The 15675-nt window shown below is 42.1% G+C and overlaps 2 protein-coding genes across 6 annotated transcripts in view; one reads left to right on the top strand and one right to left on the bottom strand.

Moving 5' to 3' along the window:
• SLC38A8 (solute carrier family 38 member 8) overlaps positions 1-14684 on the top strand; it is a 34449-nt gene extending 19765 nt beyond the window's left edge. Inside the window, exons 5-11 of one of the 2 annotated variants that reach the window (XR_010787075.1) lie at positions 2003-2060; positions 3084-3198; positions 4094-4241; positions 7683-7882; positions 8304-8355; positions 11901-12524; positions 14303-14684. Coding sequence is in view for 1 of the 2 variants with exons in the window: in XM_066582209.1 (XP_066438306.1) it covers positions 2003-2060; positions 3084-3198; positions 4094-4241; positions 7683-7882; positions 8304-8355; positions 11901-12003 (676 nt within the window). In the remaining variant the exon portion in view is untranslated. Of the gene's footprint in view, positions 1-2002; positions 2061-3083; positions 3199-4093; positions 4242-7682; positions 7883-8303; positions 8356-11900; positions 12795-14302 lie in introns of those variants that run through there. The other variant, XM_066582209.1, reaches the window with a different exon arrangement.
• NECAB2 (N-terminal EF-hand calcium binding protein 2) overlaps positions 14064-15675 on the bottom strand; it is a 257914-nt gene continuing 256302 nt past the window's right edge. For all 4 annotated transcript variants that reach the window (XM_066582214.1, XM_066582210.1, XM_066582213.1 and 1 more), the window contains one exon: positions 14064-14934. In XM_066582214.1, coding sequence (XP_066438311.1) covers positions 14906-14934 — 29 coding nt within the window. In that variant the 3' untranslated portion in view covers positions 14064-14905. The remainder of the gene's footprint in view (positions 14935-15675) is intronic.

The raw sequence follows: 15675 nt of genomic DNA, 5'->3' as shown, positions 1-15675 counted from the left end.
TTCTAGACATTTGAAAAAACACACCAAACCACATTTAATGGAGAATAAATATGGTCTTTAATACCAAAAACAATAATAAATGAATATAAATAAATGAACATTTAACGTTATTGAACATGTTACTGTGTGTTATCTGTCGTGTTACATAGAACTGCAGGTGACGTTATCTGTCCTCAGCGTTATCACTGTGTTCTCTGTGGTGTTACATATAACTGCAGGTGACATCATTATCTATCAGTGTTATCACTGTGTTCTCTGTGCTGTTACATTGGAGTGCAATTGTACTGTAGTGGTGTATTACCTGTTGCCGATGATGAAGGGTGGGTTGCATCAGCAGCAGGAGGAGGAGGAGATGCTGAGCAGGAGATAATGTGGGTTCAGCAGCAAGGTCACATTGGCACATGCCAGTGTTGTTAGAAGCAACCAATGTTACTAGAGACAATTTTGGCTAAAAACACTGCCTTACTCGATCGGTCTTAGTAGAGGTTTTACTGTATTTGTAATTCTGTGATATTTTACAAAGTTTCCCTAAAATTTATTTCCATCCAAGTGGTCTTCTCTGCTCATCTACAGTGATCTATATTCAGCAGAATCTATATCTATTCAGATTTCAAACCCAGTGTCGGCATGCGTTAAAAATAAACTCCACATAAGACCATTTTAATACCTGTAATTTATGAACATTTTAATAATGGATTGTAAATCTTAAATCATCAGATAATCTATCCCCATATGTCAACTACGATTAAAAATCAACAGATTCAAAATCCGTATTCTATATTCAGCACATGTTCTCTCACATTTGTAATCCATATAGGCTTTAAGAGCATTAATTCACCAATGTCTGTCTATACTGTCCTAGCAATGGGACGTCTGCTGTTCACACTTTCCACATTAAATGTTGGGATCTGATTCATCCTTACTGCATCTAGCAATCATTAATAATGTATTAACCCTCTGTAGTGAATATTTGCAATCCTAGCCATCATGATTTAATTATGTGACATACTAACAAGTGTGGGGAAGGGGGGATAGCAGTGATCTTTAGTCACTTGCAGTATATCCATATGTAGCCATTGGCAACAAATCGTCTGAAAATCTGCAATGGCAAAAATCACACCAAAACGGTGCGTTTTTTATTATGGATTCTATTACAGAAATGCTGCAGAGTTCACCCTTTGCATTGCAAATCCACAGCATAAATTGACATGGGGCATTTCATACTAGAATTTTGCATTCCATTTAGACTCTATTCATATTTGTGTTATGGCTTCAATCATAATTCTGTTGCTCTTCTGTTTTTGGAGCATAGAAATGGAATTGTGACTGACGTTTTACCGTAGATGTGAATTGAGCCTTAGCTGTTTTGTCGTGGGAACAGGGAAATGTTTCAGTTCTCCAGCCCATAGAAAAGTTACCTTCCACCAGTATTCACTAGCTACGTCTCACCCTTGAGGCTACCTTTATGCCTCATGTACACGGCAGGTCCAGACTCCATCCTTGACCCTGCATACTTGTTGTCTTCTTCACTGGCGTCCGTGTGTACCTGTCTTCTTCTGGCTTCTTTTTACTGTGGATGGTCCGCAAAGCTCGTAGGACAATAGAGCATTTTTTAAAAGATCCGCTAGCGGAAACTGGAATTGGTTTCTACTCGTGTGCATTAAGAATCATTTTTCCATAGCGTGTTATGGAGGGTTATTGCTGTGGAACCCAGAGGTACACACCTTCTCCGCATTCCGCAGAAAAAATCTGCCCGTGTGCATGAGGCCTTACAGCGGCAATGGCTCCTAAGCAACTGCAGGGTCCATGATGATCTCATAGTTACACCCATCATTCTCTGGCAGAATGTGAATGCCCCCTGGCTTGTCTGGTCAGATACAGATGTGATCGGGGTTCACCTGTAGTTGAGACTCAAGGCAATAAAGCAAACACATGGTAAAATGTGGAAAAAAGATGTAACCCGTGACTGCTTTATAACATGCTCTGTTTTGCTCTATTTCAGCATATCTTCTTTGGCTTCAATGTTTAGTGTGATTCCAACCATCTGCTTTGGCTTTCAGGTAATTTGCTGATATTGGTGGAATCAAATAATTAAAAACTGCAGATTCCAGAAAATAAAATATTACAAATGCTAATTTATTGACACAAACAATATGCAGATTTTTTCTAAGTGCATTCAATAACTGAAATCGGTGCCGCTGTATCCTGTAATACATGCACAGTGGCAGAAGATGGCTCATGTATTTCATTCTAGTCTCATTAATTAGATTTAAGTTGATAAAATTAAAATAATGGGGAAGATTTATAAAGACTGTCCATAGGAGCTTTCATTTCTAATTGTGCTTTTGAAAGCTGCAATTGATTGTTATGGGCAACAAAGTTTATTATTTCAGACGACAGAAAAAACTGTCCATTAGGGCGCCTGCAGACAGGCGGAAATTCCACGGCGGGATTCCCCGCAGAATTTCCGCATAGGGTTGCATTACAATACGCAATCCTATGCAGACGGCCGCGGTTTGTCTGCACGAAATAACACGCAGAAAACAAACCGCGGCAAACTGCGTGTTATTTCGCGCAGACAACCCGCGGCATGCTTTAATTCAGTGCGGGGCTCACAGAGCCCCGCACAGAAACGCCACTCACCAGCTGCCGGCTCCGCTCTGCGCACGCACCGGCTGCACGGCAGCCAGCACGTGAAAAAGCTGGAGCTGCAGGAGCTGGTGAGTTCCACGCTGCTCTCTGCAGGCGCTCGGATCAGGTCCCGCTGCGAGAATTCTCGCAGCCGGATCCGACCCGGCCGTCTGCACTCCGCCTTAGGGCGAATTCACAAATAGATGACTTGTTGCAGAATCCCAAAGTACATTCCGCAGCCAAAATTCGGCTACAGTACAGTTGTTAGTGGATGGGGTTCTAACCAACCTCATTCACTCACAATGGAAGATGTACATTTTCAAACGAAGCAAGAATTACATTATAACCTTGGTTTAACCCTTTTGCAATGGATCAATGCAATCTGGCCATCTTAATCTGACTTACCCATCAAATGGACAATGTTCTGAAAGCCATCTGTTTCTGTCTTGCAGTGCCATGAAGCCTGTATTACCATCTATAGCAGTATGAAGAACAAAAGTCTATCAAACTGGGTTGTGGTATCTGTGGTGTCCATGCTGATCTGTCTATTCATTTATTCTCTAACAGGTAAAGACAAAACTCTCATTTTTTGCAAAGATTTCCCTGTAATTGTACTGGCCATTAGAATGGTGAAGAATAGGTGTATCTGATTTTTCTAAACTGGAGAATTCTGGTTTATTAAAGAGGTGGTTCCATCAAAATAATTTATCAACTATCTGCAATATAGGTAATAAATGACTGAGTTTGACTGGTGGATACCCCAGGGATCACGCAAACGTGACATCCTGAGTCCCCTTACTGAATGGAGAGGTGGTGTGCATGCATGACCACCGCTCAATTCACTGTCTAAGGAGATAGCCATGTGCATTGCTTGGTTATCTCCATCAGCCCCATAAAAGTGAATTTAGTGGTGATCACATATGCTGCCCCCCCCAACACACACACACACTATGTTCGTTCTTGTGATCCCTTGTGGTCCTAGCAGTCTGAGCCCCACTGATCAATCAGTCATTTTGGTGGGATAACGCATTTAAGGATTTATGACATTGATTATTCATGCATCACTACTATTCTAATGTGCAACTGTGGTCACTTATTCCTCCTAAATAAACATATGAAGCAAGTCTGCAACATCCCCAGCATAGTGTACTTGTACAGCACTTGTATATTCCTGTTCACGCTATGAATATAACAGTCATGTAAGACTTTTGCGTTCTGCAGCTTGCACTGCGGATTGGATAGGGGAACAACAATTTATAAACATATCTCCCAAGTGGCATAACTATATAATATGCCAATTATATTTAGAAAGCAATCAAGTCAAAAGGAAAGACGCTATCTTGAAAGGCAACAATTTCTGGTGCACAGTTTGGCCACATTAGATTGCGGGTTCTAAAAAATATATATATATATTCACATACTCATCCCTATGAAAACTGTTGTCTCCCTTCTCCACCTTTAGGCATCTATGGATTCCTTACTTTTGGGGAAAGTGTAGCAGCGGACATCCTGATGTCCTACCCAGGGGCTGATGCTGTGGTAATAGTAGCCAGATTGTTGTTTGGTATCTCCATTATCACCATCTACCCAATCATACTCTTACTGGGAAGGTAAGTGGATTCTGATATTCTAGTTTATACCACATTGCGAATTTGTTGCTAAAGGATTACTCCAGATATAGGTACCCCCCCCCCCCCCCACCACCCACTTTCTAAAACTCAACATGGAGAAAATAGAATTAATCATCTTTCCATCCTCTCATTCAAAGCACCCATCAGACCACAGCTAATTACCATTACTGGCCTGCCTCTCCCCTCTGCTAATCCCCCCCCCCCCCATGTCCTGCCCACTGCCCAGTGAAGACAGTTATCAGTGACATACAAGGCTGTCCTCAACCTGCTTCCTATCTCTTAATATACTGACACCTCATCCACACGTAATCTCACAATTCTTCCTCCTGCGCTCTCGTCTAGTCTGCTTCTCTCACAACCATATCCTATGTGTCTCCCATACTCTGGAATTTCAAGAGATATCTCATTCACACTCTGCGGTAAAAACTCAGCATTGTAAGCCGGCCTGCTGTGCAGATTCTCAATCCACAATGTCTCATTTTAAGCAGTGGATTTTCATTATGGATATCATTCCTTCATGTGAAAGGATGACATCTGCAGCAGTTGCACACCAAAATCTGTGGACGTACCCTGAGCAGGGAGCGGAGGTATAAGCTTTGGACAATCCATAGTCCTTAGAACAAAAAGCTGATCACAGGGTGCTGTTGTGCGGTACCCCATGGCGACCGAGACACGAGACCCCCGCTGAGGAGCTGGCGGGGGGTAGAGGTGTCACTTGTCACGGTGGCTCTATCAGACTCCTCCCCGGAGGGACGCACGGAACCTCGGCAAAGGCACCGCTAGGCCTCTTACAGGCAACGCTGAGTGGCGGTTACCTGAATAAGTGTAGTGAACTGGATGACTTGTGACGCCATTGTTCCTTCACACGGTTTATTATCCGGCGGTAGAATAAAAAGAGTCCACACACACGAATTGAACTTGTAAACTCAATCACTGGGAACAGGCAGTGACCGGTGAACTTTACTGTATACTTGAAGACAATACAGCTTACTCGCACATGCAGGAAAGACAGCTTTTCAGTAAACTGTCAGGGAGGAGAACACTGGATGAAATCGGGCCTACAGTCTTAAGTCAGTGATGGCAAACCTTTTAGAGACCGAGTGCCCAAACAACAACTCAAAACCCACTTATTTATCGCAAAGTGCCAACATGTCAGTGGGCGGGGCTTATCATGACGTATGATTTTTTACCTTCGTCGTTATAAATAGGACAGAGCTGTTTTAAAATAGACAAGGTGCAGATTTTGACTACTTTTGGATGCGGAAATGCTGCGGAATTTGCCATAAAAATTTCTGCGGAGAACATTCTGCAGCATTTCCGGCACGTGTAAACATAGCCCGGCAGTGATAGTCACCCCCAGAGTGGCCCCAGCAGTAATAGTCACCCCCAGAGTGGCCCCAGCGGTAATAGTAACCCCCAGATCGGCTTCAATAGTAAGTGACCCCCAAAGCAGCTTCAATGGTAATGGTGACCCCTAGAGCGGCTTCAGAGGTAACCGTCACCCCCGGCGCGGCTTCAGAGGTAACAGTCACCCCCGGAGCGGCTTCAGAGGTAACAGTCACCCCCGGAGCGGCTTCAGAGGTAACAGTCACCCCCGGAGCGGCTTCAGAGGTAACAGTCACCCCCGGAGCGGCTTCAGAGGTAACAGTCACCCCCGGAGCGGCTTCAGCGGTAACAGTCACCCCCGGAGCCCACAGTGGTCCTAGCGGTAATAGTGACATCCCACAGTGACCAAAGCGGTAATAGTGACATCCCACAGTGGCCCCACTAGTAATAGTGGCATCCCATAGTAGCCATAGCAGTATTAGTGACATTCCTCAGTGGTCCCAGTAGTAATTCTATTACTACTGGGGCCGATATAGGGGACACTATTACTAATAGTATCCCCTATATCAGCCCCAGTAGTGATAGTGCCGCCCCCTGAGACCCATATACATACCCCCTCCTCCTCCGCTTGGCGCTGCTGCTGGCACTGATCCCAGGTGCACAGTGAGACGTCAGTGTGTGCAGCCGGAGGAAGGAGGATCCCGGCTGCACACTGACGTCACAGTGTCCGTCGGGATCAGCTCCGCTAGCAGTGCAGCTGAGTGAATACCGTCAGGAGAGCTGCAGCAGTCCTACAAAAATTCACAACTGTGGTGAGTAGCGGATGGTGCGTATGCCAGCAGGGAGGGCTCTGCGTGCCACAGGTTTGCCACCACTGGTTTAAGTTATCTGTAATGCTCCACTCCTAGACACACACACACTCTGGGACTCGGAATAACTCCAGAGGGGAAATGCAACACTCCGCTGACACTCACTCAGTATTCTTGAAGTGGACACTGCATGGTGGATCCTTTACTCCTTTCACTCCTCAGAGGTGGTTCCCAGCATTGAGGGCATCAGGGTACCTTTCCTCCTCTTCTATCACTTCACCACATGAGGAATGAAGGTACCCCTATGTGGCCAGCACTCTCCCTCCTTTTTCTACTGTTGAAGATAATAGAATACCTCACCTTTCTCTCAATCACTCATACTTATAGAAGGTAAGACATCACATGACTAGACACAATTGTTACTTTCCCATACATATCCCAGCCACTTTTTAGATATTAACCTCTTCAATGCTGCAGCTGTGCAATACACATAACAGACAAGACACTTTGCACAGTGCATCCACATAAAAGACATGACCTGTATGTCAATTATGGAGGGGCCGGAAATAGGTGTTTCTGGACACTACAGTTGCTGTCACTGCTGTATTGTCAGACATGTGACCTAGTGAGGGAAATTTGGTATCAAATTAGCTACAATAAAATTGTGGAGCTATTAAAGTAGCAAATTATGGCGCATGTCACATTTGCCTAAAAATTTGTCATTTTACCTTTTTATGCTACATCACTACTTTTTAAAAGTGGTGAGAAAAGTGTGTGAGAGTTTAATAGTAATAGTAACAGATTTACGATCGATTATGCCAGACATTGGTATAAATTATAATGCAAATCTATCCCTGCTCATAGCATGAGGAGATTTCAATTTGCGACGCATGGACAGCCAAAAAAATACCAAGTTTATTAAAAGGTGTGCAACTCTTAATAAATTTGACGCATTTGACTTTAATGTATTTTGGATTTAGGTTGGCCTGTAAAAAACACTAGTAGTCTTAGTAAGTTCTCCCCAGTGTCTCCATTCTAACTATGTACCAGGTACCTGAGCTCCCACAACGCACGGCTCCGTTAACAATTTGCAAATTTAGCTATTTAACTTTTTGTCTGGCTAGATAATAAAGCATCATGTAATTAAAAAGCAGTGCATGGAACACATTTACTAATTTTAATATTTATAGGTGCAGTGTATTTGAATAGATTAATATTGCAGAATGTTGTTCCAATGGAAACTTTCCTTCAAGAATCCACATTTTTCTGATATTCCCATCCACAGATCTGTCATTCAGGAAGCTTGGTTGGATCACAAATACATGACTGCATACGTAACTGTTTCCTATGAACGATTTGTGCGAGTCACACTGACTGTTCTCTGGATCCTGGTTACACTCATCATTGCTTTGTTTGTACCGGACATCAGCGAGGTCATCTCAGTCATAGGAGGCATTAGTGCCTTCTTCATCTTCATCTTCCCAGGTAAGCTTACTCCTTGCCCCTGACCAAAAGTTCTACATCCGAAATTGCATTAGCTATTCCCAAAGTTTGGTGCTGGGTTATCAAGACTGATCCGTTACATCAGGTGTCAGACATGAGGTAAAAGTCTCCTAATTACTATGTTGCATAATTTGTTGCCAAATAAACGAAGTCAGACATTTATCATGTGACTTGTACCTACTAGCTATTCTCACTTACATTGTCAGCTGTGGTGACAAATGGTAATTATCTTGTATACGAACCGATACAACAGCGCTCCCACCTGTCAGCTCTTATACCAATGGAAAGCTGAATCATTCCCTAGAAATAATAGCAGATAAGATTTTAATTGGCACCGTTTATGTAAATGTCATTCATATCCTGACTATATTTTTCACTAGTGTATGTTATCTGATTTTTATAGGGCTGTGCTTGATTTGTGCAATGGAAACAGAAGTAATGGACCAGAGGAAAAAGTGAGTGGTCTACACGTCATACTGTTTATATATGGGGGAGTAACAATTAAGAGATGTATGGTCCTCAGTTCTAGTTTTCCGTATTTTTCTGGGCCGGAGTTCTAGGGAGGGAACATGGAGCATGTTCCCTGAGGCCTCCAGTTCTTCCCAGATACTTTCAGCAGCAAAAATAGTTTTAGAATATTCATGTCTACAGAGATACAAATTAATGGGACTAAACTGCAATACTGTACAGAGGCCAAAGAAAAAACTACTGCAGTTCCCTAATCCTGGTCAATCCCTTTAAGACATTGACATTTTATGACATAAATGTACGTCATGAACTGCCTCACCATAAGGCTCCATGATGTACACTTATACATTTATAAAGATTGTGTGAGCACAACTGTGATTGACAGATGGGATCAGAGTAACCTCTAATTACGGCAATTTGATTCCTTGCATGCCACGGTCATTAGCAACCCTGTAAGCTAAAGCGCCATTTACACTGAAAGATGATCGCTCAAAACGGTCACTCAAACTGTCATTTCAGTGGTTTTTCAGCTATCATCTTTGTGTAAACTGTTAAGTCGCTAAGTCGCTAATTATCTACTTAAGAGTTAAATGAAGGCGGAGCGAGATACTGCTGATAACTCCAAAGAACAGCAGCTGCTTTGTATATGTTAAAGGGGTTGTCCCGCGGCAGCAAGTGGGTCTATACACTTCTGTATGGCCATAATAATGCACTTTGTAATGTACATTGTGCATTAATTATGAGCCATACAGAAGTTATCAAAAGTTTTATACTTACCTGCTCCGTTGCTGGCGTCCTCGTCTCCATGGTGCCGACTAATTTTCGGCCTCCGATGGCCAAATTAGCCGCGCTTGCGCAGTCCGAGTCTTCTTCTTTTATGAATGGGATCGCTCGTGCAGGATGCCGGATCCGTGTAGCTCCGCCCTGTCACGTGCCGATTCCAGCCAATCAGGAGGCTGGAATCGGCAATGGACCGCACAGAAGAGCTGCGGTCCACGGAGGGAGCAGACCCCGGCGGCCATCTTCAGCAGGTGAGTATGAAGACGCCGGACCGCCGGGATTCAGGTAAGCACTCTCCGGTTTGTTTTTTTAACCCCTGCATTGGGGTTGTCTCGGGTTTAAAAAAAAAAAAACCCGTTTCGGCGCGGGACAACCCCTTTAACGGCTGCTTTGTTCTTGGAGCTTTCGAGTGGTTTCCCGCTGAGAACTCAGCATGCGGCGCTGTTAAGAGTCATCGCTGACTTTTAGCTTGCTAAAAAAATCAGCGATGAACGAATAGTGCATGAAGAATGCACAATGGCGGTGCATTTAGACGCAACCGTTATCACTCAAGATGGCTTTTGAGCGATAATGATTGAGTCTAAATGGGCTTTTAGGAGCATGACACTGAGGGGTCTTTCTTAGCCCATTAACTCTCCACACCCAGAGGCATGACCTAATAGACTGCCAATTAGTGATTCATTGACATGCAGTATTGCTTTGCAATACTCAGTATATCAAGCAGTATGCATGTGATCAAATGATTGCAAAAGGATTACTATTAAAATGTAAAGTTCTATTAAAAAAGGTTTAACCAAAAATTATTTGTCCCAGAATGGTGCCAATAAAATCTACAATTTGACCTGCAAAGCCCTCATAAAGTTATGTTAAAAGTTATGGATCTTGGAATGTGGAGACGCAAATGCCTTTTTTCCCCACAATCCATGCTCTTGCTACCAAATATGAGTAGTATATTTACACAAGTTTTTTCCATCTTCCCCCAAAAATTGAATAAATTTTAATCAGCAAGTTATATACATCCCAAAATATTGCTAATAAAAATTAAGACTCTAGTAACTAGAGATGAGCGAGTAGTGCCTTAGTCAAGTATCTGCCCGCTCATGTCTAAAGATTCAGGTGCTGGCGGGGAGGAACGGAGGGGAGATCCCTCTCTCCTGCCCGCTCCCCCTGCTCACTGCCGCAACTCACCTGTCACCCGTGCCGGCAGCCGAATCTTTAGAGACGAGCGGGGAGATAGTCGACTAAGGCACTACTCGCTTGAGTAGTTAGCCTTAGTGAGTATACTCGCTCATCTCTACTAGTAATCAAAAGCAACTCATGATACAGCTTTGTTGAATGGAAAATAAAGTTTTGACCTTTTGAATTGCGTCAATGAAAAAAAAAACCCCTTATTTCGATGGCCCAAAACAGGTAGCAGATTATGTTAAGCAATGAGCATACGGTCTACAGTCAGATGAACAACTAGTCTGTATGAACAAGAAGCTCATTACAACATTTTCACATCTTCCAATGTGATCTGATTGCTATGCTCCTTTTTGTCTATATTATGTGAAGCCTGTACCATGTGAATACATGTGAACTCGGCTTGGTCAATGAGTCTTTATTTATTTATTTTTTTACTTCTGATTGGGATCACTAGAATGATCGCTGGACCTTCAGCCATTTCCCCAAGAGATTTCTGAGCTAATGTTTAAGGGACGACTGTCAGCCAAATTTAGTATATGAAGCTAATCCCAATATGCAATATGCCAATGACAGATACAAGTAACTGCTTCCTTTTTTTCCCGACATTTCTCTGTTCTTTCAAATGTGAGAGATCTCCCTTTCTGTGCTTACCACGCAATATGTAAAAGATCATAGAACCATCCTATGGGAAGCGTAACACTGAAGTCATCTAGGTTCTCTTTCCCTCTACACTTCCCCCACCCTTCCAGTATCTGTGCTTCCGCAATGACACATGTAGCCTCAATGATCTGAAGTGCATCCGCCAAGGTTGGAAGTGCGGCGCAGACACACGGCATCTCCAGCCGGGAGTGTGCTTCCAAGTATGAAGGGGAGGAGAGCCCGGACAACTTTGGCATTAGAACCACCCATCAGACGGGGTTCTATATTGTTTGACATACTGTGTTGGAAGTAAGAAAAATTGAATATTTTGAATTTTAAAGCATGTAGAAAGGAAAAAAAAAAGTAATGTATATTAGGATTAGCTTCATATACAAACATTGGCAGGCAGACTTCCTTTAATGTTAGGTTGGGTTCATATTTCTGTTTAAAGTTTCCATCATGGAACGCACACAAAAAGGAATGCTGGATTTGTCAAAGGACAAATTAGTAGCACCTGCTGGAACCCAAGGCCTATAATGAGGTCTGTCCAGTTTCTGTCATTTTTACCAGAAAAAAGGTCTACAGTTTTGTTTTTTTTAATGGCATTTATGGTGGAAGCTCTGAAGGAAACGGAGCCTTGCAGTCCCACTGAATTGTGCTGTGACTTGGTCAATACTTGTCATCTCAGAGCTCGAAGCTGAAAGGCCAAAGGTCTGGGAAGAGCACAAGGGCTGTTTGTTCAGTATCAGCTCGCAGACCCCATATCTTCACATTGCACCTTCTTATCAATTATACAGCCTGTGTTAAACCATTTCCATAAAAGATTTTGTATATTATCCCTAAAGAACTGCTGCACAAAACTTCATGGCTTGAGTGCTGGTAGACAAATGATTTCTTACAACTGCTACAATGTTTCTTCTATCCGCAGATCATGCCTCACCATCTGGGGGATCATCTCTGTTCTTTGTGGAGCCTATGTATTTGGGCAGAGCACGACTACTGCCGTTATGGAACTAATGCATAAGTTCTGAGATGTCACACCGGCCACTCTACTTGTCCAGATGTTCTGGATTTCATTTTATTTAAGTTAACTTTATTTCTTTTTAAAAGCTTAAACTCCAGAAATCTCTTATCTGTGATTCTTATGATTCAACAATGCTCGCTTATCTACTATAGGTCAATGAATAGTTTGTAGATGTAATATGGAATAAATAGGAGTTCTTGTATAAATAATGTAAAACCCCTTAAAGGGGCTGTACCAAGATCACAAGTTATCTCCAATTCACACAGTCTCATGTCTCCCTCTCCTGTCATTGCAGGATTAATTCTTCCCCCTGCAATGATGTCAGAATAAATGGGAGTGTTGGCTGAGGAGGCGCAGCCATAGCTCCATTCATTTCAGAGGGGCTGACGGAAATACCCGAGAGCTTTTACTTGGACTATCTCCGGCAGTCCTAGTGGAAGAGAATAGTAGTGAGACCTTCACCGATCTACATATCTCCTATCCTCTGGATAGGGGATAACTTGTGATCCTGGTACAACCCCTTTATAGGTAAATACCTCTTATATTACTTAGCTGCATTAGAATTAAATGTAAGTTACTTAGTGGCTTCATGCAACTTGAAAAATAGGGGTGTGTGATCCCCTTACTCCTGCAGCTGAGACCTTATAATGCAGCAATAATAATCCACCATTGTGTTTTGGGTTACATTTTTACAGTGATCACTATATGCACTAAATGTGAGGCATTATGATTAGGGTGATACTAAATGTTATACAGTTTGTTTTACTACTTTTGCATAATAAATATATTTTTTCAATGCTTTGTTTTTCGTGTAGCTGCATTCTGAGAGCCACAACTTTATTCCATTTTGCTATCAACAGTGCTTTATGAAACCTTTTTTTTCTAGTGTGATGAGTCATGCTTTCCCTTTTGTACCATTTTGGAATGCACACGACATACTCATTAACTTTTACTACTTTGATGGTGATAAACAGCATTGTTTTTTTTTTTTTTGCATTTTAAACTATTCTGAACACTTATGAGTCCATTATGGTACTTGACCTTGTGATCCTTTGAGTGCTTACATACAGCAATCTCCATTTCCTTCAAGACTTATGGTTGTTTTTATGGTCACTAACTTTTCAAACAACTTGTGATAGCCTGTGTGGTAACTAGCAACACTTATTTACCTAAATTAACATTTTTGTGCTAAAAAAGTACTCTAACGTGCTGTTGTCTGCCTTCCTCTTAGCTTACATTGCCTGTTCTCAAGTGATTGACAAGAAACCTGGATACGGGGGAAACAGGGTTGGGGGATGCGTATCCTGTACACTGTCCTTCATAATGATTTTACGTCTGTGTGTTACGGACATTTAGAGAGTAGGAGCTGCAGTTCTCTGTGTACACTCTATAGAACATGTCTCACACAGCACAGACCCCAGGCTTCTCCCAATAGTCATAAGAGGATAGAGAATCAGATGTACATCCTGCAGTGGGGAAAGTAAAAAAATACAAAATACAAGTGATGTAATGACGAAAAATAGGGTTATTGCTCATGTACACACACACACAACAACTTATTCTGAGAAGCTGAGTTTGCTTTCAAGACTCTTTCAAAACGGGTACAAACTTCACAATAGCTCTTCACTCCGGCATTACACATTAGCTTTGGAAGTTCCATCCCTCCTGCTAGTTCTTAATTGCCAAAAATAGAGCTTGCAAATGAAGCAAACTTATTCTGGCAATGTTTTCTTCTCCCTTGACCTGGGTTTTATTCCCATTCATGGTAAATAGTAACATGCTAAGAATAAACTCCTGATCACAAAGTGTATATGCAGCCTAGTAGAGGAGCATCCCCCCTCCTACCCCCAAAATGCATATGCCCTCATGAACACATCCAAAAGTTTACGGTGATATTTTTGCCCAGACACAATGCAGAGACAGCTGGGCATCATTCTCTTCACTTGAAACTCTTCATGTCTCCATCACAAGCGGTTCTGGATAGCGCCATGAGCCATTTTTAAAGCAATAGCAATTACTACCAAGAGTGAAAAAAATGGTTTATGGTTAAAATAAGAGAATCCAAAGTAGTGTCAAGACTTTTATTGAGTATAATCTTGGCTGTACATATCCTATCATAAAGAATTCCTTTGGAATGACATTTTCTAGCAACTTGCATTGTACTAGTAAAACCCATACGAATAGTAATCAGTTTACAGAGTTATAGAATATCAAACATGACATTTGAAGAGAAAAAAATCCATGTTCCTGCATATTAATCATTCCAGGATAAAAAGAACTTTATTATTTACCAGCTGTTATATTAGCTCTCTGCGTCTAGCCATACATCAGTGGATGACGCCAGTGGAACCAGAGGGAAGAACACTGCTCAACAGATGGTACAACCTGAACTAACAACATAAGTAGCTCTACCACAACAGTGTGTACGTTCCAGTACTACAGACCAGCAATGTACGGAGTTAATATGGTCAGCTGGCTCACTTGTTTTTCTGTTAAATATTCTCTACTCTAAGATTTCCTCTGGAAGGCAATACTATCTACAACAGTGGTAATATACAAATGCAGGAGGATTCATCATGCATGCACAAGAGAGAAGATCTGTGCCATGGACCTATTTTATCAGCCCCCCCCAGATATTCCTCAAGATTATCCAAGATCCTTTATGTGTTAAATATATGTTTTGAGGCATTTCAAAAGTGGGATATCAGTTCTAGGAGGGTTTCCCTTTTTTAACAAGCAAATACATTCCCCACTATGTGGATTTAAGAGACAGCACTTGGAACAAAGTCATCAGAAGGAGACACATCTCAGCTAGAAGGTTTTTGAAGGCTCCTGGTGAGATGGAGACACAATACTCAGAGCCAACAATGCCACAGCCAGACTTCTGGTCAACTTCACGAATGGTACAGTCAATCCCGACCAAGAATGCACCAAGCAGCTGGAAAGAAGAAACAAAAATCATTTATCCATGGAGGTTCCCAATATTTTCATATTTTACAGCTACTGGGCTACGTTGTGCTGTATTTTACACTTAGCACTAGAGGCGCATGTCTATAGGTTGCCCTGAAGGGAAAGATCCTTAGGAACAGAATGGATTATAATTGATTAGGTAGTCTCCATTCAATACATAAGGCTGGTTTAGACGGGAACTCATTATACTAATTGGCCATTTCAATGGCTGAGAACATTGCTGCTCGTTATTTTGTGTGCGCAATTGCGCATGACTTGCATGCAGTAAAAGTGCAGTAAAAACCGGTGTTGCACATGCAAATATGAACGGCTATTTAGCAAAAACTCTGTGCAAATGTGTGTGTAACACAGGGTTTGAGACTGTCCTTGTTGCCCAGAGCAACCAATCACAGAGCAGTTTTCATTTTACCTTAGCAGCTTTGAAAATGAAAGCTACGCTGTGATTGGTTGCTCTGTGCAACAAGGACAGTCTTATTGTTAGATACTCAAAAATTTTCAGTTATCAAAATTATCTGTTTCCATTGATATCAAATTTATGTATCCGAGTGTCATTAACCCTGATTATGTTGCAGCAGTTCTATTCTTGAGACTCTCCTGTGATAATATAAATTTCAATTTAACCCCTTCTCAACTTCTCCCATAAATGTACGGCACTAGTAGGTGGCATTTTCTTAACAAGAAATGCCCCTAAATGCGATCACATGGTGCT

Source organism: Eleutherodactylus coqui, chromosome 11 (assembly GCF_035609145.1).
Source record: "Eleutherodactylus coqui strain aEleCoq1 chromosome 11, aEleCoq1.hap1, whole genome shotgun sequence".
Classification (NCBI taxonomy): domain Eukaryota; kingdom Metazoa; phylum Chordata; class Amphibia; order Anura; family Eleutherodactylidae; genus Eleutherodactylus; species Eleutherodactylus coqui.
This window is presented reverse-complemented; position numbering and strand designations above follow the sequence as displayed.